The following is a 27,088-nucleotide window of genomic DNA, read 5'->3' on the forward strand; positions in this document are numbered from 1 at the left end:
TGTCACTTCGATCGAGGACTCGCGCCCGCCCCCGCGGTCCCTCTATCGTCCTCGGCTCGTCCGCACGTCCCAACTCTACTCGCAAAGGCCGCGCCAGCTCATCTCTCACCCTCTCCGACAGCTGACCCCAAGCCCCCCCCGGGACCCTCCGGCCTCGGTCCCCCGGCCCGCCGGCGGGACCGTTATCGCATTGCGGCAACTCCCCTCCCCCAGCACCTCCTTCCGGGTACTCCAGCCTCCGGCGGGGCGGTTCCGGATCCCCCAGGTTATTCCGAGCGGGTCCGTACGGCGGCGGCCCCGCCGGCGGCGGGGGTAGAGGCGGTGGCAGGGGCGGCGGGTACGGTGGCGGCCCTCGCGGCCAAAACGCCTGGTGTGGAGCCACTGGGGTGGCCCCACTACCCTGCCGCCGTTCCAGCGGTGGGGGCGGAAGTGGCAGTGTGGGTGGCGGAAACGATGGCGGCACTGGCGGCCCCGCCCGGTGTGAAACCTCAGGGGCGGCCCCTCGACCCAGCGGTCGCTCCAGCTGCGGGGGCGGAGGCGGTGGTGGTGGGGGCGGGCCTGGTGGCGGTGCCGGCAGCCGCAACGCCTGGAGCGGGGCCTCGGGGGCGGCCCCCTGCCCCTGTGGCCGTTCCAGCCGTGGTTCCACGCGTCGGCCGTCCACCCCGCTCGTGGGGGGGGGGCTAGCTCTCGCCCCCCCTCGAGAAGAGGGGGGGCCAGGGCCCGGATTCGCCGACGGCTCCGCCTCTCCCTCCCCCGCTCCGCCCCAGGTCGTAGACTGCGCAGTAGCTGCGCCGCCTCCCCCCTCGACCGGTCCTTCTCGATTCGGTCCCGCACCGACCGGATATCAAATGCTGAATTGCGTTCAGACAGCGGGCCCGCCGATGCCACACGCCTCTTCACACAGCAGGCGTACGCCTTCATCGCCTGCCCCCCCGACTGTGTCGGCCCCGGTGAGATGTCGTTGACGAGGTAGAAAAGAAAGAAAGAAAGAAAGAAAACAGACAACCCAAGGGAGGGATGGGAGGACGGCACGCCCCACCACACAGGAAAGAAAGAAAGAAAACAGACAACCCAAGGGAGGGATGGGAGAACGGCACGCCGCCACCACACAGGGATTTTAAACCACACAGGATTTTAAACCACAGGGACCTCCCCCTGCCCCGGCGGAAAATTCTACCACCCAAGACAGCTTGGAGAGCTCCCGGTAACGCTACATTTCGTAACGATCGTCGCTATTGGCCATCTGCCTCTTACAGCCTCTGTTGGGGTGGAATGCGCGGGGTTTTCGGCGCGATGCCTCCGGCTAGTACACGGTACTGCTCTGCCGCAAACTCTCCTGCGCTCGCGTGACGTGTGGGGCGCGTGCACTGCGCTCGAAAGTCGCGATTTGGCAATAGGCGCTCGAGCCGGCGCGCAGTGGAGGGGGGCGCCGCGCAGGGGGATCGGGGGGGTGCGAGAAGGGGCGTGGGTCGGGCGCGCACCGGCCGGCTCCGGGAGCGGCCGTCACGTCGAAGAGGGGACCTGGTGCTGCTCGAATGACGACGCATGCCGCTCTGCTGCGCCGCCGATAGCCCCTCTTCCGAGCCGGCGCGTGGCGGCGAGCCGCGGCTTTTCCTGGCTCTGTCGCTCTCAGCGCGACAGCATGTACGGAGGAGGTGAGCCCTCGCCGCCGCCGCCGCGTCGCTGACCGCCACTCCCCACGCGTCGTCATCGCCCGCCCTCGCCCGCAGACGAGGTGAGCGCCGTCGTGCTCGACATCGGCACGTCGACGACCAAGTGCGGCTTCGCCGGCGAGGACAGCCCCAAGTTTGTGGTGCCGTCGAGTGTGGGCGTGGTGGGCGGGGAGGAGGGCGCCTCCTCGGACGGCGCGACGCGGCTGGTCGGCACGAGCGCCCTCGGCGTGCGGCGCGACGGGATGCGGGTCGAGTCGGCGCTAACTGACGGGATCGTCACCAACTGGGACGCGGCCGAGGCGCTCATCTCGCACGCGTACAAGAGCTGCCTGTGCACGTCCGCGGCGGAGCATCCGGTCCTGATGGCCGAGCCCTCCTTCAACACGCCCGCCGCGCGCGAGAAGATGGCGGAGCTGCTGTTTGAGCAGTTCAGCGCGCCGGCGCTGTTCCTCTCGAAGGCGACAAACGCCTCCTCGCCGCCGCCTCTCTCCCTCGCTCTCCCCTCACCGCTGCCCCCCCCTCTCTCGCCGCTGCTTCTCCCGTCGGCTCGCGCCTCTCTCTTCGCCGCTGCCCTCTCTCCTCGCTGCTCCTCCCCTCTCCTCTGCTCCACCCGCCCCGCCGCCTCGCCTCGCCTCGCCGCCTCCTCTCACCGCCGCCTCCCTCCCCCCCGACGCAAAAGGCGGCGGTGCTCTCCGCCTTCGCCGCCGGGCGGGGGACGGCCCTCGTCCTCGACGTGGGTGGCGGCCAGGCAACCGCCGCCACCATCATCATCATCGCCGGCGTCCTGTTCATCCTCACCATCATTCTCTTGAGACAGGCGTCCGCCGTCGCAGTCCACGATGGGTACGTGCTCAACAAGCCGCTGCGCCGCTCGCCCCTCGGAGGGGACCGGATCGCAGAGCTCATGCGCTCTCTCCCTAGATGCTCTGCACCTCTCTCTGCAACTCGCCCATGGGTCGTCGTCGACAGCCCGAGAGCCCGAGAGGCCGCCGCACGCACACACAGACACGTGCCAACGCTGGCCACGCTGGCCACGCAGACCAAAACACGTGGCCACCAGGCTAGCAGCCTCCCCTCGCGATCCGTTCGTGACCGCCCCTCCTCTCCTCCGCAGGCTCACCTCGCTGCAGAGCCGCGAGTCGCCTCCGCAGCTGCGGCCGCTCTACACGCTGAAGTCGCCGGGCGGCGCCGACTTCCCCGGCACGGAGTCCCTGCCCTGCCCTCCCCTGCCCTGCCCCGGCCCGCTCCTCGACCTGCCTCGCACCCCTACCCCGCCGCAGGCACGCACCCGTCCTACCTCCGCCACGCGCAGCTCTCCCTGCTGCGCGAGGCCAAGGAGTGCGTCTGCCGCCTCCCGCCCGCCCCTCCAGCAGAGGGGGCACCGCTCGAGGCGAGACGCGCCGAGATGCGCCGAGATGCGCCGAGATGCGCCGAGATGTGCGCGCTCGCGGCGCATGGCCCGCGAGGAGCGAGCCTCCTCCTCAAGGAGCGAGCCTGCCCCGCGGGAGAGACGACACCGCTCGACTGGCGAGCCAGGCGTCCGCGTGGGAGTACGAGCTGCCGGACCGGTCGACGGTCGACCTCGCCTGGGAGAGGCGCCGCCGCCTCGCCACCCTCCCTAGACCTCTCCTCGACCTCGCCTGGACCTCGCCTGGACCTCTCCTAGACCGCCTCGCACCCTCTCCTACCCCCTCTGCCCACCACACGCACACGACACAGTCCACCCCCTCTCTACCCCGCCCGCCAGGCTCCACCTGCCCGAGCTCCTCTTCACGCCTGGCCTGCTCCGCACCGCGTACGGTGCGGCCGCCCTCCCGACGCCGCAGCCGCGGGGGGCGTGAGTCTTCACGCCTGCGGCCGTGAACAGGCGCGCCCCCCGCCACGGCGCAGCGCGACGCGCTCGCCTCCGCCGTGCCGGACGGGCAGCTTGGGCTGCCCGAGATGGTCGCCGACTGCATCCGCGCGTGCGACACCGACATGCGCCGCGAGCTGTGGGGCGGGATCGTCGTGAGCGGCGGCGGCTCGCTGCTCCCTGGCCTCACCGACCGGCTGCAGGCGCGGCTCGGCGAGATCGTGCCGCAGACCTCGATGAAGGTCAAGATGATCGCCGCGACAGCGCCCGCCGAGCGCCGCTTCGCCGTCTGGATCGGCGGATCGATCCTGGTGTCGCTCGGCTCTTTCCAGCAGGCGCGGGGCCGCACCGCCACCGAAACCCGCCACTGCCCCCCCCCCCCAACCCCCACCCCGCCCCGCGTCGCCCAGACCCTCCCTCCCCTCCGCCGCAGCTCTGGCTCTCGAAGCAAGAGTACGACGAGCAGGGCGCGAGTGCCATTCACCGCAAGTGCCCTTGAGCACGGCCACCCGCCGCGCCTTTCCCTGGGTTTGGGGCTTGCTGCTTGTACTCGAGCACAGCAATCGGCTGGGCCTGCGGTCGCGCAGGTGGTCCGGGCGGCCGCGGTCGAAACCGGTCCGCGGTTGCGGATCTCGCATGCACCATGCATCAGGCTACATATTGTCTGCCGTTTTTGGAGAGCCCAGAGCAGTCGGTTGTGGCTTTTCCTTTTGCGTTTGGATCCGTCTCACACGCGCACTCGAGAGAGAGAGATTTTTAGCAATACCAAACAACTCTAACACTCCACACGTCATTTGGGGCCGCTCTGTGGACGCTGTGGAGCCCTGTTGTGTTCCCACGCGCGCGCAAGACGTGCAGACAGGGTTGCCAGGTGAGAGCGAATGGCGCGGTTCACGCCTCGCACAACAGAGAGAGAGATGCGCTCTGCATGGTGGGACATAAAAGAAAGCGAGTACTTGGGCGAGTAGGCCGTGCGGTCGACGCTGCCGCGCGCGACTTTGCGCGCGAGGCGGCGCAGCTTGAGAACGGCGGTGGGCGAGAAGCCGCCGCCGAACGTCTCGTGGAGCAGCAGGTTGAAGTTGTTGCGCTTGACAAAGATCGCGTCGTGGTAGAAACCGCGATGCGCCTTGACGTAGCCGTGGCCGTTCTTGTGGGAGAAGGTAGAGAGAAGGGTGGGCCGGGCTGCCCGCGCGCCTTGCAGCCCATGTTTAGGCGGCGGGCCTTCTCCTCGGTGTTGCCGAAGGCGTAGGAGTGGCCAACGGAGGCGGGCGTGCCGCCGCTCGAGGCGTTGCCAACGCCCGCCGAGGAGGTCTTGAGGAGGGGCGTCCAGAGCTTGACTTCATTCACCTCATCGCATCCTCCCGGGCCAGCGTGGGTTCCGCGAGGTCGACCTTGTACCCCTCGTTGTACTGCCGGGTGAGCTCTGGTTTCTCCTTGTCACCGTGCACGACCGGCGCGTTGGCCGGGGCGCGCATCGCGTCTGCCCAGGCAGGCGGCGAGGACGCCGTCGTGGGGCCGCCGGTGGTGGGCCTTGTTGTAAAGGTAGTCGCCGAAGAAATCGACTGGCATGCCCCGCTCGAGCGCGACCCGAAGGGTGGGAAGCGCCACGGAGAGCCAAAGGCCGAGCTTCCGCTGGAGCTCGTCCTGGAGGGCGGTGTCGGAGGAGAGGGCGGTGGCGTACGTGCCGTCGACACGGACATCGAGGGCCTTGCCGGCGAAAGGCGTTGAGGCGGAGACGAAGCGCGCGGCTTCGCGGTTGTTGACGGCGCTGTCTCCGAGGGACGGGTTGTTCTTGACGTGCGCGTCCCGCGCCTTGACGAGCTCCTGGTGCGCGTACCAGTCCTTGTTGCACTCAATGATCAAAAGCACAAAGAGAGCGTACTCTCTGGTCATACTGGGAGATAGTCGACTCGCATCGGTTGCCTCCATGAACGGCGGAGCTATTCTCGCACACTCACAGCTCTAAAAAAGAATTTCACTCAAAAAAGAAATTCGAAACTTGTGAATAAGCAGGGCTGACGCCCGGCACCAGCCTCACGCACTGGCTTCACGCACCCGTTTCACGCTACCTCCAGCCTGCGGTGCTGCTCTCATCCGCTCTGCTGGCTGCACGCCTCGAGCAGAATGGTTGACCGTCGCTGGCCCTTTGTGATCTGCTCACTTCAGGCTGCGATCGCGCTGCTCATGGTCACTCAGTACTGCTCATGGTTCGCCATCAGAGACCAGTCGCTAGGCACGGTGAGGGCAGCCGACGGAGCATGGAGGCACCAAGCCTCCAACGGCGCGTCGCGACGAGCCGACTGGCCGACGAGCGTCTCCATCCTTCGCGTGCAAGTTCCAACAGCGCCCATCTCCAACCTGTCAACGCACTCCGTCTCGTGCCCCATCTTCAGCGGTCCGGGCTACGACGCCAAGAGGCACAAGTCACACGACGTCAGTCTGCCCGCCTTTGAGGCGCCGTTCGAGTCGACGCCGCGCCCGCCTTTGCTGGCGGTAGACGCGATCCCGCTTTCGGACGTGCGCCTGCTCGCTGGCAGCGCCTTCCACGCCGCCTTCGAGACGAACCTCGCATACCTCAAGCTGCTCTCGACCGACTCTCTGCTGCTCGCGTGGCGGCTGACCGCGCAGGGAGGCAAGTGGTCGCCCGGCTCGCTCCGCCTGATGGGGTGGGGAGCACACCGGCTCCGAGCGGCGCTGATGAGAGATGCTCATCAACAAGGCCACTGATTGACGAACAGGTGGGAGCACACCGGCTCCGAGCTGCGCGGCCACTTCCTTGGGCACTGGCTCTCGGCCTCGGCGATGGCCTTCGCCGCCACTCGCGACGCCGAGCTGCGCCACCGGATGACTGAGGTGGCGGAGATTCTGGGCTGCTCCTCCACAGCCGCGCGCTGTGAAGCAAGTGCCGCCCGCCACATAGGTCGTTGAGGAGCTGGGCAAGCTCGCCGCCGCCCACGGCAGCGGCTACCTCTCCGCCTTCCCGCCCTCATTCCTCGACCGACTCGAGGCGATCACGCCCGTCTGGGCGCCCTACTACACTCTCCACAAGTTGCTCGCAGGGCTGCTGCAGCAGTACTCCCTCGCTGGCAGCCACAAGGCGCTCGAGATCGCCGAGGCGCTCGGCGAATACATTGGCAAGCGGGTGCGCCGACTCGCGGCAGAGAAGGGACTGGCGCACCAGTTCAAGACGCTCAACCAAGAGTGCGGCGGCATCAACGAGGCTCTCTCAGATGTCGCAACCGGCATGGCTGCGCGAGGGCGTCGTTTACCTCTGAGCCCCCCCCCTCAGGCGCTGTGGCACCTCGCCTCCCTCACCGGCAAGGCGGAGCACCGCGCCACCGCCTCCCTCTTCGACAAGCCGTGCCTGCTCGGACCTCTCGCCGCCGGACAGGACGCGCTCACAGGCATGCACGGTGAGTCACGATTGCACGGACTTTCTCACTCACAATTGCACGGAGTGTCACTTTGCGAGTTGCCTGTGAATTCACAGGCAACACGGCCCTCGCTCTGATGCTCGGCGCTCAGCGGCGGTTTGAGGTGACTGGCGAGGCGCACTTCACCGCCCTCACGCAGCGCTTCGTCGATTTGGTCGTGAGCAAGCGCTCGTACGCCACGGGAGGCTCCACGCACAACGAGCTGTGGGAGGCTCCCGGCCAGCTCGGCCACACGCTGGCGCACGGCGGGGCGCGGCACGAGCACGCCGAGAGCTGCACCACGCACAACATGGTCCGGCTGGTCGGCATGCTGCTGAGGGCGAGCGGCGGCGCACTCGCGTACGCCGACTTCATCGAGCGCGCCTTGCTCAACGGCGTCCTCGGCACGCAGCGCGGCAGCGAGCCGGGAGCGATGCTCTACTTCATGCCGCTCGGCACCGGCGTCTCAAAGCGCAAGCCGCAGAGCTGGAGGCACTCTGGCTGGTCGACACCCTTCGGCGACTTTTGGTGCTGCCAGGGCACCGGCATCGAGGCCTTCGCGCGGCTGGCGGAGCACATCTTCGTCGAGGGGCGCGGGGCGGCGCCGCCTGAGCTCTTTGTCCTGCAGCTCATCGCCGCGCGCTTGCGGTGGCGCCGCGCCGGGCTCGTTCTCGTTCTCGAGTCTAGGACCTTGCAGGAGCCATCCCGGAACTTGCATGGACCCTTTCCAATAGGCTCGTGCTCGTTCTCGAGGCCGACCCGCCAGGCGAGCGCCGCCGCCGCCCCCAGCTGACCCACCCTCCCTCTAGTGAACACCTCCGGTTCCACCCTTCCCTCGCCGGCGCCGCCCTCCAGGCGCCCTCCACCCCGCCGCCACGCCCGGCCTCAAGCTGCGGGTGGAGAGGGCGGCGGCCGAAGGCGTGCACGCCGCCATCGCCTTCCGAGTGCCGTCGTGGGCAACCTCTCCCTCCGCGACGCTGCGCCAGGCGGCGGCGGAGCCGCCGAACTTCGGGGGCGCAGGCGGCGGCGGAGGCGGCGGAGGCGGCGAGGGTGCGTCCGGCGGCGGCGGCGGGAGTGCGCTCAGCCCCGTGGAGAGTGGCAGCCTGATGCGCGTGGAGCGAACTTGGCGCGAGGGTGACGAGGTCTCTCTCTCGCTGCCCGCCTCGCTGCGCACCTCTCGGCTGCCCGACGAGCGACCAAAGTACCGCCGCCTCTTTGCGCTCCTCCACGGCCCTGTGGTGCTCGCCTGCGTCGGCTGCCTCCGCCCGCTGCTACCGGGAGGCACCGAGGCGGAGCTGCTGGAGATGCTCGAGCCGGTGCCTGCGGCCGCCTCGGCGCAGCTGCGCACGCTGCGGCGAATCGAGGAGCGGGGCGCACCGCCGGGCACGCTGCTGCTGCACGCGGATCGGCTGTGGCTGCGCGAGGGCAGGCTTCCCGCGCTGCCGCTCTCGCGGCGGCGTGGCGGCAGCGACCTCGCGGGCGTGGTCACCTTGCGCGAGGTTGCAGGCTTGGGCGGTGGGGACAACCTCGTCTCCTTCTCTCCCTTTGGCAGGCCGGGCTGCTGGCTGGCGGCGCCGCAGGGCGGATCGGGCGGGCAGGTGGAGCTGCTCTGCCTCCACCGCGGCGTGCAGCCTTCTCCGGAGCAGGCGAGGCGCGCTTCGTGGAGGCGGCACGACCCGCTGCTCGCCGCGGCGCACGGCTCGCCGCACTTGCGAGGATGCGCGACACGTGCTGGAGCAGTAGCTGCGAGCGGGAGAGCGACTGCTGTATAGGCGGCTTCCAGAGCTACGAGTCGCTCCACGCGCCGGGCTGTTTCCTCTCGACCGCCGCCGGCGCAGAGGCGGGCGCGAGCAGCGCCACGGGCTACGAAGTGGGCGACGAGCTGGCGACGCGCCTCACGCCGGTGACGCTACAGCGCAAGCCGTCCGGCGAGAAGGAGGTGCCGGCTGTGAAGCGGTTCGCCGCGCTGAGCTCGTTTGAGGAGGCGGTGGGAGCGGCGAGCTACCCGGCGGCCGCCTGGTTCTTGCGCCCTTCCCCGGGCCGGCCGGAACTCGCCTCGGCCGTGGTGTGGCCGCTCTCTGAGGTCATCGACGAGACGTACTCGGTGTATTTTGATCTCCAGTAGCTCGCGTGGCTTTTTTTATCTCACGACGCCGGCTTTCACGGCTCGCCCCGGCGCCCGCCCTCTCGTTTTAGCATTTATGTATGTAAAAGAGGGAACCACGAGCGCAGGCGGCAGCGGCCAGCGCCGACTACGCGAGGCGACGGTCGCAAAGTGGGTTCACCTGCCGAAAAAAGTGGGGGCGACGAGCCGAAAAAGAATTATGCTTAAGTATATGTAGGAAGGTGAAGATGTTCAACAGCATGCTGACCGAGGTGGGGAGAGACCTGAGAGCGATGGCGAACGACGCAACGTACCGGGCGGGCACGCAAATTGACAACTGGATAGTCACCCCGGCGCTAGCGAATGTGATGGGGCGCGTACACATCATGCCAGGAGTATGCGGGAAAGACCATGAGATAGTGGCGGTTGAATACTACGGGGCGGACGACCCAGAGGGAGAGCGAGAATACCGACCGAAAGGAGTCAGCCGGAAGCTGGACCGAGACGCCGAGGAGGCGTTCACGAAGACCGTGCAGGAAGCCTACGACGGCGCGATGCAACCGCGCCGAGGCGAGACACCGGCAGAGAGGCTGAAGGCGATGACACAGGCGCTCACGGACCACGCCAAGGCCGTGATAAAAGAGGCGCAGGACAAGTTGCGTCTAGAGAAGGAAGGGGATAAGGGCGGACAGACCGGCGAGGCGGACGAGGAGGGGGAGGACCAAGGGGGGGGCGGGCAGCGGGACACCCAACGACGGGGACGACCCCCCATCACTTCATGCGGAAGCTCGACAAACACACAGCGAGGGCGACAGCAAGAGTTGAACGGGAGGCGCCGGACTCAAAAGACACCGCCACATTCCTGAGACGAGCGAGGGCAGCCTCCTTAAAGGCGAAAGGGTCTAGATTTGGGGCGCTCGCCGAAGAGGAGTACGACAAAATAGCACCCGTGATTGCCTGCACGCTACCCGCACTCACGGACTCCATACCCGAAAGAAAGAGAAGGGAGCTCGCGGGAGAGGTGACGAGTGAACTACAGGTAGTGGGGAAGGCAGCCTCGATTGCCATACAGACATGGGTGCGAAACAATGACAAGACCAAGGCACGGGCAGAGGAACGAGAGAAGAATATAGGGTGGATAAAGCGCCTGTTCACGGCATGGAGGGTGAGCCACACCGAACGTACCGAGCGAAGGGCCGAGCGGAAGGAGGACGGGGAAGATGACTCAGAGGAGAACGAACCAGTGGAAATTCAGTTGTCAGATGTCACGATGCACCCGAAGGGGACCCCAGCGCCGGCATCATCCGTAGAGGCACGAGTGTTCGAAGAGAGAGTGGACCTGAGCAACAACATGACGTGTAGGCAAATGATCGGAGTGGGAGTCAGAAATGTGGTCCTTGCGCGAGGGGAGCTTGATAGACTCGAGGGGCCAGGATACGCCGCGAGGAGGACGGAGTTGCGCAAGGCGAAAGAAGCCGCGAGAACAAGGGACCGGCAGGCGGCGGCGTCGCAGGACGAGGCAGAAGAGAACGACGCGACAGAGGAGGAAGTGACAAGGGAGAGACCGACGAGAGTGGGACGGCCGCGAGGTGGCATGAAGGTTGCAGCGAGAAGCGGCGAGAGACTGCGAAAAGAGATACGAAGAGGCAGACTCCCCAGGGTGGGCGACGGCTAGCGCACCACACTCCTCTCCTTAAAATCCCTGTGTGGTGGCGGCGTGCCGTTCTCCCATCCCTCCCTTGGGTTGTGTGTTTTCTTTCTTTCTTTCTTTGAAGAACAGTCTGACTGTCGTTGCTGTCTCTCCCCCTTCTCGACTGTCTGTGTGCTTGTGCGTCTTGGGTCCGGAGTTGTGCGTTTATGTGAAGAACAGTGAGAAGGACACGGTGAACGAAGAAAAAGAATTCGTGCTACGGCCCACCATCCCGCCCGCGCACCGCGTTGCCAATGACGTTCCCCGAAGAGTGGGGCGCCGGCGGCGGCGACGGCGGCCCGACCGAGTCGAAGCTCGTCCCGCTCTCGATGCAGAGCAACGAGGCGCTCCTCATCAAGACGCTGCTGGCGCGGAGCTGCCCGAGCGCAAGGCTGAGCCGCGTGCAGCGCGTGCAGAACAAGAAGCTGTGGCGCGCGTACTCCAACCACCGCGACGAGGAGCTCGTCCACAGTTGCGACGGCGGCGACGTCAACGAGATGCTCCTCTTCCACGGCACGGCGGAGCGGGCGGCGGAGGATGTGCTCGCACATCAGAACGGGCTCGACCCGCGCTTCTCGAACGGCGGCTTTTACGGCCAGGGCATCTACCTGGCGGAGGACCCGTCGTACCCGATCGGCGGCCGGTACGCGCACCGCATCTCCGGCTCGGGCGGCAGCCGCGTGCAGCTGCTCATCGTGAAGGCCGCCCTCGGCTCGCAGCAGGAGATGGGGCAGCGCATCAGCGCGGAGTCGAGGGCGATGCGCATGCCGGACGTGCGCGTCGAGGGCCCTCCCCGACTCCTCTACGACAGCGTGCGCGGCGGGCCGCACCGCCCCTTCGTCTCCGGCGGAGGCGAGAACGGGTGCAACGCGTCCATCGTCCACGTCGTGTACGAGTCGCGCCAGATGTACCCCGCGTACGTGATCGAGGTCGAGATGGAGATGGGGGCCGAGGTGGTGGCGGCCGTGCGCAAGAACTCGGCGGAGGGGAGTGCGAGCGCTGGCCCGGCACCCAAGCGGCAGCGCCACGCTGCGACGAGCGGCAGCGGCGGCGGCGGCGGCGGCGGCGGCGGCGGCGGCGGCGGCGGCGGCGGCGGCGGCGGCGGCTCCAGCCATTCTGCTGCTCATGTCCCCGCCGCTGCGCCACCGAGCGCTGCGGAGGTGCGGGCGATGGGCGTGGCGGCGGCGGTGGCGGCGCTGCGGGCGCACGGGTCGGTCAGTCGCGTCGCGCTTGCGGCCTGCGGGCGGTTGGCTGATATGTGCACAGAGGCGCATAACAGGCAAGCTGCGGTGGACACGGGCGCGATCGAGGCAATCGTGGCGGCGCTGCAGGCTCACCCGCAGGTGGCGGGCGTGCAGCAGAATGGCTGCCGGGCGACGGCCCTCGTGTGCGCCGGCACCGACGCTGCAGGAATCGCACGTATGCAGCGCGCAGCAGCAGTGGGCGCGATCGAGTTGGTCGTGGCGGCGCTGCAAGCTCACCCGCAGGTGGCAGGTGTACAGCAGTATGGCTGTTTTGCGCTGGGCAACGTGTGCTTCGGCAGCGACGCCGCAGCGAGTGCAGCAGACGCGGGCGCGATCGAGGCGATCGTAGCGGCGATGCAGGCCCACCCGCAGGCGGTGCGCGTGCAGCAGTTGGGCTGCATGGCGCTGGGCAACGTGTGCTTCGGCAGCGACGCCGCAGCGCGGGCGCGGAGGCAGCGAGCTGTGACTGCGGGCGCGACCGAGGCGATCGTGGCGGCGATGCAGGCCCACCGGCAGGAGACGGGCGTGCAAAAGAATGGCTGCATGGCGATGGCCAACGTGTGCTCCGACACCGACGCCGCAGGGTTCGCACGCATCCAGCGCGCAGCGGACGCGGGCGGCATCGAGGTGGCTGTGGCGGCGCTGCAGGCTCACCCGCAGGTGGCGGATGTGCAGCAGTATGGCTGTTTGGCGCTGGTCAACGTGTGCTTCGGCAGCGACGCCGCAGCGTTCGCACGCAAGCAGCGCGCAGCAGACGCGGGCGGCATCGAGTTGGTCGTGGCGGCGATGCTGGCGCACCCGCAGGTGGCGGGCGTGCAGGAGAATGGGTGCTGGGCGCTGTTCAACGTGTGCTCTGGCACCGACGCCGCAGCGCGGGCGCGGAGGCAGCGAGCTGTGACTGCGGGCGCGACCGAGGCGGCGGCAGGGGCTATGCGGGCGCACCCGGGCGACGCAGCTGCCCAGAGGCAAGGGCAGAATTTGCGCGATCTTCTTGCCTGAAGGGATCCGGGCCGCGCGCGGACCAAAAGAGCGGCACGACATGAACAAGACGAAGAACGCAGTAGTCTCCGCGCGTTTTGTGGGTCGTACATCTAGTCGTACATATAACATTATGACACACACAAAAATGAGCTTCGGCACGAGCTGTGTGTGCTGCGAGATATAGCCTCGCGACAACGGGCCATCAGTCCATCTCAGACTCAGTGCGAATGTATCACCGGACCGAGCCCAAGCTTCGCCACCCCTACCACAAAAGACTGCGCTGGCAGCGTGAGGGAGAGCGTGCCAGCGGCCACCCGTGTCGTTGAGCCGATCGCCGTCACGGCATTGGGCTTCGCGGGGCTGTTGAAGGCGGTGAGGTTGGGCGAGCTCAGCGAGCGGAGACGAACCGGTGACGCCTCCTCAAACTCTCCGTCACTCACCTCCACGCGGATCGCCAGCCGCTTATCTGAGGGGTTGACGAGGGCGAGGACAAGCGATGCCGCGTCGGCGGTGCGTAGTGCGACGGACGCGATAGGCGACACGCCGCGAAGCCAGGTTGCGTCAAGCAGCTGTAGGCTCGGCGCCCCGACCTCTGCCAACATTTGGTGGACGTGGCCAGGCGGCTGCAGAAACGTCATGTTGGGCAGGAAGAAGGCGAGGCCCTGGTCCCCGCATTTGCATTTTGGTTTTGGGTTGTCGGAGATCATCCATCACGCATCAGCTCTCATGTCTCATCACAGTCAGTCACGTCAGTCAAAGCAGTCGTGGCACGTGGAGCAGTCGCTGATGGCAACGGCGCCGCCACACGCTCCGGACGACCCCGACACACCGACACACCACGCACAATGGGAGGCTATCGCGCACGATCGGGCATCGCGCCGCAAACAACTCGCCGCACAGATGGGGGGGAGGCAGAATCCCACACACACCGGAGCAGCACAGACACCTTACACGTCAGCGCTCGCTCGATGTGGCCGGCGCTCTCCCCTCGGTCCTATCTCGCCTTTTCAACGGCGGCGTGCGGCCACGCGCCGCGCCGAGCCGGTCTCGGCGGGAGACCTCGGAGCCGCACGCGATGCGGGCATGCGCGATGGCTCCGTTGGCTCCGTGCCTAAGGCAGATCGATTAGGGTGTGAGCTGGGCAGCCACCGTTTCTGTACCCGCTCGATCACGTGCAGGCCGTCGGAGGCCGCGCTGGATGGCCCAGGGCCGGCGGCGGTGAAGGCGTCCGTCGATGAAGGGATGTCGTCGAGGGAGCCATCGTCCTCCGCGGCTGGTGCACCGGTCCAGTTGTCGGAGTCCGAGATCGCAGTCGACTTGGAGAGTGTGTTCGGCCCGTTGACGAACTCACGGAATGTGAGCGACTTGGTGCACGCTGGGTCGAGCATCATGACTCGCACCTCATCCTGGGCGAGGAACTCGCCCAGGGACCAGCTGTTGGCGTCGCCGGTTTGATCGAGCTGCATCCACTGCATGGTTTCGTAGTCAAGCGTAAACGCCCAGGAGTTGGTGCCTGGGTGACTTGCTGATGAGAGCGCCTTCCAGGCGGGTAGTCGTGCCCCTCACCTACGGTCATACGGCGGCGTCAGAGGGGGGGAAGGGGCGCGAAGCGTGAACATGGAGGCAAGCAGGTGGTGGCTGCACCTGGCCAAAGCCGGCGACCTCGAAGTTGTCGTAGCTTGTGCGGATATCGCTGAGCGTGAGAGGGACCGGATCGGCAGCAGCATGGGCGGCCGCGTCAGCGGCCGGAGAGGCCGGAGAGCCATCCCACGGAGGCCGGTCGTGCATCGGCGCGTCAGCCGCAGGGGGCGGGGGGGCGGCGGCATCCATCGCTGCGGGTCGCTGGGGGCCGACGATTGTGGACTGATCGATCGTGGCGGGCGGATTTCGGCTGGGACGTTCTACGTTAAAAGAGCGTCGGCGCCGACACGAGAGACTTATAAGGGTAGAGGCAGGTGCGGCTGCGCCGCAAGACCTCTCAGCCCGTCAGTATTCTCGGCCTTGGATGGGAGAGAGTTTGTTTTTGGATGTGAGGCTGCCGACTGCACTCCAAGTGCTCCAATATAAAAGCTTATCACGGTACGTGGCTCTTACGAACATACCCTCCCTTTATCACTATTCGCAGTCCCTGTTTGTTACAAGAAATCTTGAATGAGAAGAATTTTACAATACCCCCGTTGTTTGCCGCTGCGCGCTACTCTATATGAGGTGCGAGCCTGGAGACCTTCGGATTCACATCTCACCCACCCTTCGCCGGGGTCGACTGCGAGAGATTTATTTGTTTGTCGACTCTGTAGACAGAGAGTGGCGCCTGGCGAGGTACTCCCACGCCTCTCGGGGTTTTATTAGTCTGGCCGAGTCAACCCGAGGGCGAGCCTCGGCGAGACTGCGTCATCAGCTGTTCCCACGGCAGGCTGGAAGTACCTCGCCAGAGTGGCGCCGCCTCCTTTCAGCCTAGTCACTTGCAGCTATTTTGCTCTGCCTTGAAATTGCCCGGCGCGCAACTTCAGCTCGCGCCACGGTTGTACCCCTGCGCGCCGCGTCGTTCCCAGCCTTTTCGCTTTACGAGGCCGAGCATGGGCACGCTGCCGGTCTACGCCTACTCGCTGACGGACGCACTCAGCGCCATCAACTACCACCCCCCCAACGAGGCTGCAAGGCTCTTCAAGGAGCGCTTTCCCGCCTAGCCCAACCCATCCCCGCGCATTTGGCAGGGCCTCAGTGGATGCGCGGCGCCCACCACTAGCGCCCACCTCGCCAACAGGCCGCTATCGAGGACGCCGCCGCTGAGTTTGTATGCCCGATTACGTTGGAGCTGCCGATTGAGCCGGTGACGGCAGAAGATGGCGCAATATACGAGCGCGACGCCATCGAGAAATATTTTCTAATGCGCACCTCACAGGGCCTCGCACTGCGGTCGCCGCTTACTAACAAGCCGATGGGTCAAGGCTTGCTTCCAGCGATCCAAGTGCGCAATGCCGTCGAGCGCCTGGTGCGCAGCGGGGCGGTGGGGGGGGAGAAGGCGGAGCGGTGGTTAGGTCGTCTCAAGGAGGAGGCGGTCCGGGAGCAGGAGACGCACAAGGCTAAGGCTGGCGATGTGCGCGCAATGCTGACGCTGTTTTCCCATTTCAAGGCGACGGCGAGCTCCATCGGAGTCTGCTAATTGCAGAGTCTCCATGTGTCTTCATCGGCTGTCCCTGTGCCTTCCGGCTCCTACCCGGTATTATGCTGCCGTCCAGGCCGCGCGTCCCTCGTTGCCCAGCGGTATAGGTGTAGGGCCGAGGACGGGGCGCGCCCGCGCATCGCACCTCTCTCATACCGCGGTGATCGGCACGTGTGTGACGATAACAAGACGCAGCTCGTAAAGACGCCTGCCACTGGGCCGCAGCGCGCAGGACTGGGGCCACTGGCACACACTGCATGGAGAAACACCGAGTGCATGCTTGGGTGTAGAGGAGGGGAGACTCGCCCGATAAAATTCTAAGAAGAGTCTACGCGTACGTCTGGACAATACAGAACACTCAGATACACTCAGCATTTTCCTGCGCGGCCCCCCGCATCGCGCGAGCGAACCCCGCGGCGGCGCGGGGCCCGCGCGCAAATCGCCCATCACAGCTCGACGAGCTGCTCGCGAATCGCCTCCTGCACAAGCACGATCAGGTCAAAGTCAGCGCTGCGCACGACGCTCTGCGCCCCCCGCAGCTCCAGCGTGCCGCCGTCCAACTCGACGAGAACGGGCGCCTGGCCAGACGGAGGTGAGTGTGAAGAGACGCTCATCACAGCGTGCCTCCGCCCGCTCGGCGGAATTGGGAGCCTCGTCGCCTCCGCGCGTGCGGACCGCCGGATCGAGCCCGCGTGCGCTGAGCGCCTCTAGCAGCGTGGGGAGGTCGATTCGACCTACAAGCCCGCCGCCGCCGCCGCTGCCGCCGTCGCCTCTGCCGCCGTCGCCGCTGTCGCTGCCGCCGCCGCCCGCCGCTTGGGTGGCGGCGGGCGGGTCGTTGTCTGCGAGCAGCCGCGGCGGCTCCCCCTCGGCCTCGCACAGCAGCAGCGAGGCGCGCGCGGCGCGGACGCCTCCCGCGAGACAGCGCCTGTGCACGGCAGATGTGGCGTGGAGGGGCGCTGCGCACAGCGCACTGCGCCGCGGGAGCGAGGGCCGGGTCTCGCATGCGAGTGGCGTCAGCGAGGGGCCCCGCGATGCGCGCGCTCAGGCAGGGCTGCGACGCCGGCAGGAGGAGCGTCGCGGAGGGGGCGAGCCTCCGCACGGGGGCGGCTCGTACGCGCTCGAGGGAGCGGAGCGGAGCGGGCGGCAGGACGGCGATGCGCGGCGCCATAGCCTCGAGCATCGAGTACGCCTCCACCTCGCCGGTCCGCAAGTCGAGCGGCCGGAGCAGCGGCTGCACGTGGCCGAGCGGCGAGAAGGGGGCGAGCAGCTGCGCGCAGTGCTCCTCCGGGCGCAGCGTCGGCACCGGCAGCGGCGCAGTGAGCAGCAGCAGCGCCCTCCTCCCCCGCGCCTATAGGAAGGTTCCAGGAGAGGTCCAGGACAGGTCCGAGAAGGAGCAGCAGCGCCCTCCTCCCCCGCGCCGGGTGACGCCACTCGCGCAGCAGAGCCGCGGCGGGGCCGGTGCGCAAGGACGGGTCTGGCGCGAGGACGATGGCGGGGTGGGGGAGCGGCGACGGCAGCGCGTCGAGCGAGCCGACGCAGAGGAGCCGCCCTTCCGACTGCAGCGCGTCGAAGGCGAAGGGCAGCTGCGGCTCAAAGGCGCGCTCTGCGCGGCGGCAGTCGACCCACTCGGCGAGGGAGGAGGCGTGGGAGAGGCAATCGGCGCCCACCGGAGAGACGAGGGCGAGGAGTGGCGGGCGGGCCGCGTGAAAGCGCACGGACAGCGCTCCAGCGATCGCCTCGACCAGGCCGAGCGACGAGCCGCCCGCCGGAGACCAAGGGAGGAGGACCGACATGCCGCCCGCAACGGCGCGCACCGCCGCGTCGACGACTGCGCCGACCGACTCCCCGACCGGCGCGGCGCCGGGGTGGCGGACCTCCCTCAGGAGGAGTGCGTCCGACCCCTTCAAGTCGGGAAGCAGCTCGACGCTGCGGCAAGCGCACAGCGCCACGCCGGCGGCGGCGGCGGTTGCGGCGGCGGAGGCGGTGGCGGCGGCGGAAGCGGCGGCAGAGGCGGCGGCAGCGGCAGAGCTAGCAGCGGCCGCGGCGAAGGCGTACGTTCCGTTGGCGGAACAAGAGCCGGCGGCGGGCGGCGGCAGCGGCGGCGGCAGCGGCGGCGGCAGCGGCAATTGCGGCGGTGGCAGTGGCGGCGGCGGCGGCGCGGCGGCGGCGAGAAGTGCGAAGCGGGAGCCGTTAGCATCGAGGCTCCACGCGGCGCCTAGAGTCGTCACGTGCCGCGGATCACGACAGCAGAGCAGCTCCTCCGAGGCTCCTCGCGGCGCCTCCGATGGTGAGGCCAGACGGGCGCGCCATGACGGAGAGCGCGCCGTCCTCCGCCAGCCAGACGCGCTGCCCGTACGAGACGGGGGTGATGCGGGCGGCGCACGCGGCCACCTCCGCCTCCGAGTACCCTGCCATCCCGGACCGCCAAACACCGTGCAGGAAGTCGGCCACGGCGGCGGGCGCAGAGCCGCCGGCGGCGGGCGCGGCCGGCGGCGCGGCGTGTGACGGCGACGATGCGTCGGCGGCTTGCATGCGTGCGAGCTCGAGCATGCGCAGCGTGCCGAGCCGCAGCGCGGCGTACGTCGCGTACACGCGGCCGCGGTAGCCCAGCCTGCGGCGGCGAGGGAGGGAGGCGAGGCGGCCGAGGTGCAGCCGGAGAGGCCGAGGTGCAGCCGGGTCTGGCCGAGATGAGGCCGAGGTGAGGCAGAGATGAGGCCGAGATTAGGCTGCGAGCCTACATGTGCGGCTGGCCCACGATGTGTGTGCGACACAGAGAGGCGCCGAGCTGGCGTGTCCAGGAGGCGGGCGCGGCTCGCCGTTCGGTCAGCAGAGGCAGCGCCAGCATCTCGTCCCCGCTGCTGACGAGGACGGCAAGCACGCCGGACGCCTCGACGGAAGAGAGGCGTGGCAGAGTGAGCCGAGCGCGGTCGGCGAGGTGCCACCAGCCGTTCTGCTCCGAAGCGGGCGGAGGACGCTCTGCGTCGCCGCTGCCAGCGCAGAGCGGCTGGTAGTGGAGCAGCGAGAGCGGCTCGGCACCGTAGTCGATCAGCAGCCGCTCGCCTCCCGGCAGCCGCAGCTCCGTGCAGCGCTCGCCGCGGTGGATTAGGGAGGCGCTGGCCATCGAGAGGAGCGAGCGGCGCGAGTACAAGCCGGCCTGGGAAAAGAATTCGTTGGCTTACGCGGCCCAATGAGACACCCACAGGACCCGAGAACACACCTTCCTTCCCGTGAATCCCTGTGTGGTGGCGGCGTGCCGTCCTCCCATCCCTCCTTTGGCCGCTATGTTTTCTTTCTTTCTTTTACAGGACCCGAGTCCCGAGAGCGGACACTACACATGAAAGCCCGACCAGGCTTCCGGAACGTAGCGGCGGATCCGGCCGCCGTCCTTGGAGTCGAGGTACGCCAGGAGCACTCTCGACCCGAGGAGCGGCTGCGACGGCACAAAGGCCGAGCGCGTGGTGCGCCCGTCCGAGAAGGCGAGGCTGACGTACACGTTGTGGAGCGAGCCCGGCTTGGCGCCGCTGTACACCCAGTGCCGGACCACCTTTGTGACGCCGAGGGCGGCGAGCGCGTCGTCGACGTGCACCTGCTTCTCGGCCTCCAGAGCAGGGCGGAGCTGCTGCGGCCCCTCCTGCCCCTCCCCCCTCCCCTCCCCCCCGCGGGAAGTCTGTGGCAGCGCACCCGCCTGGGTCGAGCAGGGCCGTGCCGACTGCTGCTGCTGCTCCCCGGGCAGCGCACGCGGGGGCGGGGCGTGCTGCAGCTCATCCTCGGGCGAGAGCAGCTGCGTGCTGAAGACCACGCCGGGGATCGCCTCGCGGAGGGGGATGCCGAGAGCATGCGCGGTGGCGGCGGGCGGCGCGAACGCGCTGCTGGCCTGGCTCGGCGCGCCGTCTGTGCTCTCGATGACATCCTCCCTGCCGCTGTCCCAAACCTCCTCCTCGGCGGCGCAGTGGTTGCGCCGGCGGTCGGGGTTGTACTCGCAAAACCACTTTTCGCCCTCGGCGTCGTCTAGAGCGGCGGGCAGACGGCGCCACTTGCCGCACCGGTCACACGCCACCCACGAGCTGGGCGGTGGCTCGGCTGGAAGTGCAGCTCCGCGCAGCGTCACCGTCACCGTCTCGAACCGATCCGCAGCCGCCTCGATCGCCCGGTCAATCTCGTCGTTGGAGAGCTCTTGCGGCGCCGAGCAGGAGCTGTGTCGCGGGTCCTCCTCGTTCTGATCGCACGTCCACGATGAGGGCAGCCTGAAGGGGCCGTGACCGGGCAGCCTCCTCCACTTGCCGCACCTCTCGCACTCGATCCACGCGTCCTCCTCCGACACGCCGAGGATCGTCCGCAGCTCGTCAGAGCTCAGCCCCGCGCGCCCCATCCACCGGAGTAGGTCGGCAAGGCTCACGCGCCGCCGCCACACCCGCCCCTCACGCACGCAAATCCGCCGGTCCGCCTCCTCCTTCCTCGCCTCGCGCACGCCGACCGCGTGGTCGCGCTGGTCGGCGGCGCAGCGCCGCGCGTGGTCGCTAAGCGACGGGTCGTCCACGACGCGCTGCAAGTCTACGACGGAGCGGAGAGGCTCGAGCTCACCGCGCCGCAGCGCCTCGGCGCAGAGCTCGCCAAGCGTCGCGGCGGGCAGGGCGCGCGGCCACCAGCGGCGCTCGACAAAGTGCCAGCGGCCGGTGGCTCGCCGGCTGAAGCAGAGCGTGGCCGGTTGGGCGAGGGACGCGAGCCGCGGAAAGTCAAACGGCACGTTGCCCGCGTAGCTGTCCGGGAGGCTCGGCGCGTGGGTGAGGGGGCGGAGGCTGGGATGCGCATACGCGCGCGGCGCCCGCCACTCCGATGCGATGGAGTGACCGAGCTCGCGGGCCTGTAGCGGCGAGACCATGTTTGCGAGCCCCGCCGCCGCCATCGTGCGGTGCGCGCGCGTCTCGGCGCCGACGGGGTCGCTCTTTCTCCTTCCCGAGCAGCTGGCCACGTCCTGGTAGCCGTCGGGCAGTCCGCTGGCGCGAGCGGCGAGCCAAGGAGACAGCGCGTAGAAGGTATCTTCGTAGAAGAGGGCGACGTTGAGGCCGCGGTTGTAGGCTGGCAGGCCGCCAAAGACTGCGTCGATGCCCCGGTTGCGAGCGGCGTAGCGGAGCTCTCCAACGCCCGTCGTGAAGCTAAAGACTGGGTGCGCAGACGCAGCGGCGCACTCTCTGCGGCGCTTCTTCCCCGCGCCCGTGCAAGCCGCGCCGCGCGCCTCCGTCTCCTCCGCGATCGAGCAGGCCGCGCCGCGCGCCTCCGTCTCGGGATTAGCAGGCTCGTCGCTGACTAGCCGCAGCAGCGCCGCCGCCGGGTGGAAGGCGCCTCGAGTATGCACCGAGAGGATGCGCGAGCGGCGGTGCAAGTCCCCGGCGGCGGCGGTGGGCATGACGACAAAGGCGTGCTCGGTGAATCCGAGCGCCTCGAGCTCGGCCACCCACAGGGAGTAGGAGCTCCGCTCCTGCCCTTCCAGCAGGCTCAGAAAGTTGGGCACGTTCTCGAAGGCGATGACCTCCAAGTTGGGGGCGGAGCCAATGCGGGCAAAGACTCCTCGCAGCGTCTCGTCGGTCAAATCGGGGATGCCGTCCGCGTTCAAGCCCGAGTGCTGCGTGCAAATTGGAGTGACGGTGAGCATGGCCGCCGTAGCTCTGTACCGCTGCTGCTTGCGCGACTCGGGGCCCAGCACGACGCAGTCGGGGAAGCGCTTTCGCAGCACGGCGGTCGCGTGCAGCCCGCTGCTGGTGTCGTCGAGCTCCGACGCCTCGACGAGCCTCAGCCAGAGGCCAGCCTCTTCGAAGCCCGCCTCGAGCCCGTGCTCGAAGCCGCCGATGCCGGTAAACTCGGAGCAGGCCTCGACCGTGGCTCCGGGAAGCAGGCCGCCAAGCCGGTTCTCCTCGTCGACCCTCCGCGCCTGCCTCCTCTGCGGGGCCGGCTCGCTGCTGCCGCAAGCGGGCCCCGTCAGCAGCAGCACCGGCTCCGGCCTCTCTTTCGGCGGCAAGAGGAAGGGAAGCGGTCGCGGCGTTGAGGCCTCCAAACAGACGCGCCTCCGCTTCTCGGCCGCCTCCGCCTCCGCCTCCGCCTCCGCCTCAGCCGCCTTGGCGAGCTTTCGACGCCTGGTCCGGGCCCTCGCCTGCGCCTCCTGCTCCTTGAAGTCGGGCGGCTCGTACTTCTGCGGCTCCCGCACGGCCCGGGACGACGCGGCGCCCGCGCTGGTGTGATCGCCGAGCAGCGCCGCCGGCTCGACATCTCGTCCGGCCGGCACTGGCAATTTCGCTAGGCTAGGTGCGGCAGGCGAGTCGACGACGGCCTGAACGGCCATCGTCGGCACTCGCGCCGGTGCTGCCGGTGCCGCGGGCTGCCGGTGTTGCAGCGCCAGCCGTTGCGGCGTCTGGGCTACCGCGCCCTCTGCCTGCTTTCGGCTCTCCTGCGCCATGCGAGCCTGAACCATCCGCTCGAGGGCGTCGAGTCTGGCATCGAGGCTGGCCGGGCGAAACGGTACGTCTGAGAGCGAGTTGCCGACCGCTTTGACGGTTGCTCCTGGGCCCGCGGCGACGCGGGCAGCGAGGAAGGCAATGGGCGGCGGTGGATTAGCTGATGGCACGACTGGCATTGCTGCTGCGGTGGCGACCAGTGAGGCTGTTTGCTCCTGCATGCGCGACTTCCGGCTCGTGGCGTTCGTTCACGGCTGGCTGGCTCAGGCAGCGTAATCCGGGTTGGCCGGCTCAGGCAGCGTAAGGGTTGGCCGGCTCGGGCAGTGGAATCCGCGTTGGCCGCTCAGGCAGCGGAATCCGGGCGTTGGCCGGCTCGGGCAGTGGAATCGGGTCTCAGATGAAGCCGCCGCGCCAATAGAGAGAGAGCTAACAAGCTGCCGAGCCCAAATCACTGTACAAATCACTGTGAGAGTCGTGATTTCTTGTTGGTTAATAAAGGCTCCGCATGGGTACAAAGGAGATATTTTTAAGGGGACACAGACATGTTCATACTGCTCTAGTTATCTGCTGGCGCACTCTCCTCATCCATCTCGCTGGCACTCTCCTCATCCATCTCGCTGTCCCATTCGCTGCCACTACCGGTACAATCGCGGCATCCGGTCCTACACTCCCAGTGTGAGTACTGCTCGCGCGCGCACTTGCACATGTAATCATGATCTATTGGACAGTGAGAGCGGCACGGGTTTTGCATGTCCTCGCTGTCAAGGGGCGCAAAGTCCGTGTCGTAGGCAAGCAAGAATGTGGACTCGAGCACCAAGCAGTCACTGCATGTTTCACATCGGTGTAGCACCACGTGCACGTCGGGCAACGGCAAGTATACCTCCTCAGCTCCTGTCACGGGCACGATCTCCAGAAGCTTGTGTGTGTCGGCCGTTGTGAGAGGCTCTTGCAGGTGGAGGCGCTCAAGCATGCGCCGTGCAATCGTCTCCGATAGCTCAAACCTGCGCCGCGTTACCTGCCCGTATGCGTTGGGGGCGATTGCCTCCCGGCCGAGCTCGTAACGCGCATCCGGGTGCGGAGGCAGCAGCCGCACCCACGAGCCCACGCGCACGTCGCCTCCCGCCATCGCCTCGACATGCTCCGGCAGCGCATATGTCTGCCGCTTGACGAGGTAAAAGCTCTCGCCCTCGAGTCCCCAATGCTGCCATGGATGAAAGGCGACGACAGTGCCTAAGTGGTTCATGGCTCGATCAGGCTCGTCCTCCAAGTTGCTGCCGTGGTGCATGTCCACGAGCTGCCCGACGCTCGGCCACGGCTCCACCGCGTACGGCGAGAGCAGCACCGGCTTCTCATCCTCGCTCCCGTCGAGCAGCACTTGGTGGTGGTGCTTTGGCTCCGTGATTGCCACGCGGCCCGAGGCGTCAAGCTCCAGGCTCATGATGTGCCGCGGGTCGTTTGGCACCGGGTCGGGGAAGCACAGCTGGCCGCGCTCCAGCATGGTGCCGCACTGCCCAGCAAGTTCTCCCTCAGATACACGCACGCGCTGGGGCACGAACAGGAAGCGCTCGCCGAGCAGCCGCTGCTCCTCGCGCTGGCGGATGGAGGCAAAGCTCTCGCCAAGTGGCGGGCGCGCCTTCTCCTTGGCTTGGCGGCGGTGCTGACTGACGACTTGGCGGCGGCGGTTGGCATCAGCCTTCTTGGCCTCGGTGCCCGCCTTCTTGCGCTTGGCCGCCCCGCTCTCATACTGCCGCTCGCTGCGCTCCCTCGGCTGCCTGTTCTTCTCGTGCTGTTGCCGCTGCCTCTTCGCCCGCTCCTTCATGATCGCAGCACGTGCGGTCCTCTCCTCCTCGCTCGCATCTGCCGACAGCTTGGGCGGCGGCGGCTGGTCGGGGTCGGCGTGGTCGATCGAGCCACTGACGCTCGATCAGCCATCCAGCCAATGGATCGCGAGCACCACTTTTTTCGGGGTGGCCCTGGCACTCGTGTCGGCTGTATGTGTCTATGTACGTGCGAAGAATTAATGTAGGGGGTGGGTACCATACGAAGTAAACTTCTCCGTTGTACGATAAAAATCTCTCTCCAATAGAGGCTTTTGACAAACGTGAAAAATAAAAAGACACAAAAAGTCGTTTGACCCGCCGCCCAATGCTCCGCCGTTCGCTGCCGTGGTCTGCCGCCGTGCCGCCGCTCCTTACCGTGCCGCTCCTTCCGCGCCTCGCCGCCCTTGCCATTTATTCGCCGTCCCTCCTGCCGTGCGTTACCGCCGTGCCGCCGTACCGCCGCTCCTACAGTGCCGCGCCGCCTCCCACACGCACACACCTTACCTCCTGCTCGACCGAGTTTGCGCTGAGAAGTGACCCGAGCCGCCGGGTGGTGCCCCGCAGGCCGCAGCGACCTCGCTGGACCAGAAGAACCGGTCCGCGAGTGCTCCGCAGCAGCCTCGCTGAGCCAGAACGTCGGCTCGCGGGGGGTGGGGTGCTAGTATGAGCCCGACCCAGGTCGTAGTGTTCTTGCTCCCAGCGCTTGCGCTTCGGCGGTTAGTGGTGCACTAACCTCCGAGAAACCCTTCGGGTCGCTCCTCATCGCAAACCCTGTCAGCAGAGTCCTCAAAGGGAAAGGAGAAGAGCTAGGTAGGTAGGTAGGTAGAAAGGTGAAGAACAGCCAGGCTCGGACTGGACACCAACGCGGTATGGGTGGACGCTGGACAGATGATGACGACACGCACGAGCGACACACAGAGGTAGGTAGGTAGGTAGTAAGGTGAAGAACAGCCAGGCTCGGACTGGACACCAACGCGGTATGGGTGGACGCTGGACAGATGATGACGACACGCACAGACTAGGTAGGTAGGTAGAAAGGTGAAGAACAGCCAGGCTCGGACTGGACACCAACGCGGTATGGGTGGACGCTAGACAGATGATGACGACACGCACGAGCGACACACAGACACAAACAGGCTCACAAGACACACAGCCAGCTGGCTGCCACACACCCTGAGTAGGCGTACACATAACTCAGGGCCACATCCTCCCTGTCGCCCCCCCCAGCACTCCAAGGCACCAGAAGAACAAACAAGGGCACAACAAACAACAGACAACAGGAAGTGACAGCGAGGCTAGAGCAGACTACAATCACTGAAAAAGAAACCCGGCGACGAAAACGCTGCTCGCACGGCCAGCCGCCCCACAATCCCTTGCAACTCTCACAAACATTCGTCAATCACTCCCATCCGATGCCATGAGCTGGCTCGTCCTCCTCCTTCCGCTCGCCGCGGTCGCACACGAATACGAATTTCCTGCCGACCGCGTCCTCAGCGCGCTGAGCGACGGAGGCTGTCCGCCTGGCTCCGGTCTCCGCTCGTGGCTGTGTGACGCGCACATTGATATTGACCACTACGAGCTTGACAATGTCGGAGGCTTCAACATCAAGCTGGACGGAGTCCGCTGCTCCACCTTCAAGGTTGGAGACCTCTCCTCGGCCGTGTCGCGGCGCGGCGCGCACAACGTGACTCTCAGCGTGGCGGCGGACGAGCTGTCCTTCAACTGCTCCATCCGCCGGCTGGACGCGAAGCAGATCGCGTTCCCACACGCGGAGGCGATCGGCAAGGGCACCGCCGGCATCTCGGGCGCCACACTCCGCGCCGGCCTCGTCGCGCACCTGACAGAGGGCGTGCCTCGCTCTGTCGTGACGGACGAGCGGAACTGCAGCCTGGCCGTGGACCCGAAGAGGGTGGAGCTCGACCTGACGGGCAACATCTGGATCAAGCTGATCAACGCCATCAAGGGCGTCCTCATCCAGACCGTCGTCGGACAGCTCCCCTCCATCGTCACCAAGCTCCGGAGCAAGGCTCTCCGCGCTCCGCCCTTCCCTCCCTCCTCCTCCTTCCTGCTCCCCTCCTGCCGAATGCTCCTCTCTACTCCGCCACCCCGCCACCCCCACGCCCGCCCCCCTCCCTCACCGCCCACCCCCTCGCGACAGGCGGACGCCGCCCTCGCGCCCCTCGTCTCCAACCTCACCGCCTACGCAGAAGCCGCCCCGCCGCCAGAGCTGCCCGAGCCGCCATACAAGCCGGCCCTCGCAAACTGGTCCGCCTCGGAGGCGGTCGCGGTCGCAGACTACGTCCTCAACGACGTGGTCGGAACCGACGGCCCCCTCGGCCTCAACCGGATCGCCGAGCTGCTCACCAACGGAACCGGCTCCCTCGCGCTCAACGCGTCTGGGCTGCTGCCGCCGCTCGAGCTGCCCGTCTCGCGGCTGGGCAACCTGTCGCTCAACGTCTCCCTGCTCAACCTGTCCCACCTCCCCTCCTTCGACGAGCTGAACCTGCTCATCCCCTCCCCCTCCGAGCCCCTCACCCTCCGAGCCGCCGCCGGCATGACCAAGCTTGGACCCGGCGCTCTCATTCAGAATTCCTTGTTGATCACCGCTCGATGGTTCTCAGGCATGACCAAGCTCGGGCTCGGCGCTCTCGCAAAGCTGCGCGTCACGCCAGGCGCCCACCAGCGCCGCCTCCCTCCTCACT

At 67.5% G+C, this 27,088-nt stretch overlaps 6 protein-coding genes across 6 annotated transcripts in view; 5 read left to right on the forward strand and 1 right to left on the reverse strand.

Annotated features, from left to right (window-relative positions):
* Positions 1–1,729: 1,729 nt before the first annotated feature.
* Positions 1,730–4,304, forward strand: EMIHUDRAFT_74049 (hypothetical protein; the record flags this gene model as incomplete). Its single annotated transcript, XM_005777212.1, has 4 exons — positions 1,730–2,214; positions 2,487–2,631; positions 3,210–3,468; positions 3,541–4,304. Coding segments are annotated over 4 exons (1,653 nt in total), but the record flags the coding sequence as incomplete, so codon positions are not given.
* A 1,345-nt stretch (positions 4,305–5,649) lies between these two features.
* Positions 5,650–9,063, forward strand: EMIHUDRAFT_238244 (hypothetical protein; the record flags this gene model as incomplete). Its single annotated transcript, XM_005777213.1, has 9 exons — positions 5,650–6,191; positions 6,264–6,378; positions 6,446–6,757; positions 6,815–6,938; positions 7,016–7,466; positions 7,567–7,619; positions 7,794–7,882; positions 8,033–8,666; positions 8,711–9,063. 9 exons carry the CDS (start codon positions 5,650–5,652, stop codon positions 9,061–9,063), a joined length of 2,673 nt encoding a protein of 890 aa, XP_005777270.1.
* Positions 9,064–12,406: 3,343 nt separating this feature from the next.
* Positions 12,407–13,095, forward strand: EMIHUDRAFT_367579 (hypothetical protein). Its single transcript, XM_005777214.1, has one exon. The coding sequence runs from the start codon at positions 12,475–12,477 to the stop codon at positions 12,973–12,975; it is 501 nt and encodes a 166-aa protein (XP_005777271.1). The 5' UTR covers positions 12,407–12,474; the 3' UTR covers positions 12,976–13,095.
* A 2,438-nt stretch (positions 13,096–15,533) lies between these two features.
* On the forward strand, positions 15,534–16,120 carry EMIHUDRAFT_238249 (hypothetical protein; the record flags this gene model as incomplete). Its single annotated transcript, XM_005777215.1, has 3 exons — positions 15,534–15,548; positions 15,722–15,925; positions 16,007–16,120. The coding sequence occupies 3 exons, from the start codon at positions 15,534–15,536 to the stop codon at positions 16,118–16,120; spliced, it is 333 nt and encodes a 110-aa protein (XP_005777272.1).
* Positions 16,121–16,566: 446 nt separating this feature from the next.
* Positions 16,567–24,385, reverse strand: EMIHUDRAFT_115782 (hypothetical protein; the record flags this gene model as incomplete). The annotated part of the gene is made up of 8 exons (XM_005777216.1): positions 16,567–16,698; positions 16,796–17,045; positions 17,092–17,468; positions 17,500–18,335; positions 18,553–18,731; positions 19,063–19,274; positions 19,455–22,781; positions 23,582–24,385. 8 exons carry the CDS (start codon positions 24,383–24,385, stop codon positions 16,567–16,569), a joined length of 6,117 nt encoding a protein of 2,038 aa, XP_005777273.1.
* Positions 24,386–25,803: 1,418 nt separating this feature from the next.
* The window catches only part of EMIHUDRAFT_457684 (hypothetical protein), a gene marked incomplete at both ends in the record, with an annotated part of 5,243 nt that continues 3,958 nt past the window's right edge, over positions 25,804–27,088 (forward strand). Inside the window, 2 exons of the mRNA XM_005777217.1 lie at positions 25,804–26,391; positions 26,545–26,999. Coding sequence (XP_005777274.1) covers positions 25,804–26,391; positions 26,545–26,999 — 1,043 coding nt within the window. The remainder of the gene's footprint in view (positions 26,392–26,544; positions 27,000–27,088) is intronic.

This window comes from Emiliania huxleyi (assembly GCF_000372725.1).
Source record: "Emiliania huxleyi CCMP1516 unplaced genomic scaffold EMIHUscaffold_264, whole genome shotgun sequence".
NCBI classification, from domain to species: Eukaryota; Haptophyta; order Isochrysidales; family Noelaerhabdaceae; genus Emiliania; species Emiliania huxleyi.

Bases quoted from the DNA above. Each gene is read 5' to 3' on its own strand.
- EMIHUDRAFT_367579 (XM_005777214.1), top strand. From the start codon at position 12,475: ATGCAGGCCCACCGGCAGGAGACGGGCGTGCAAAAGAATGGCTGCATG.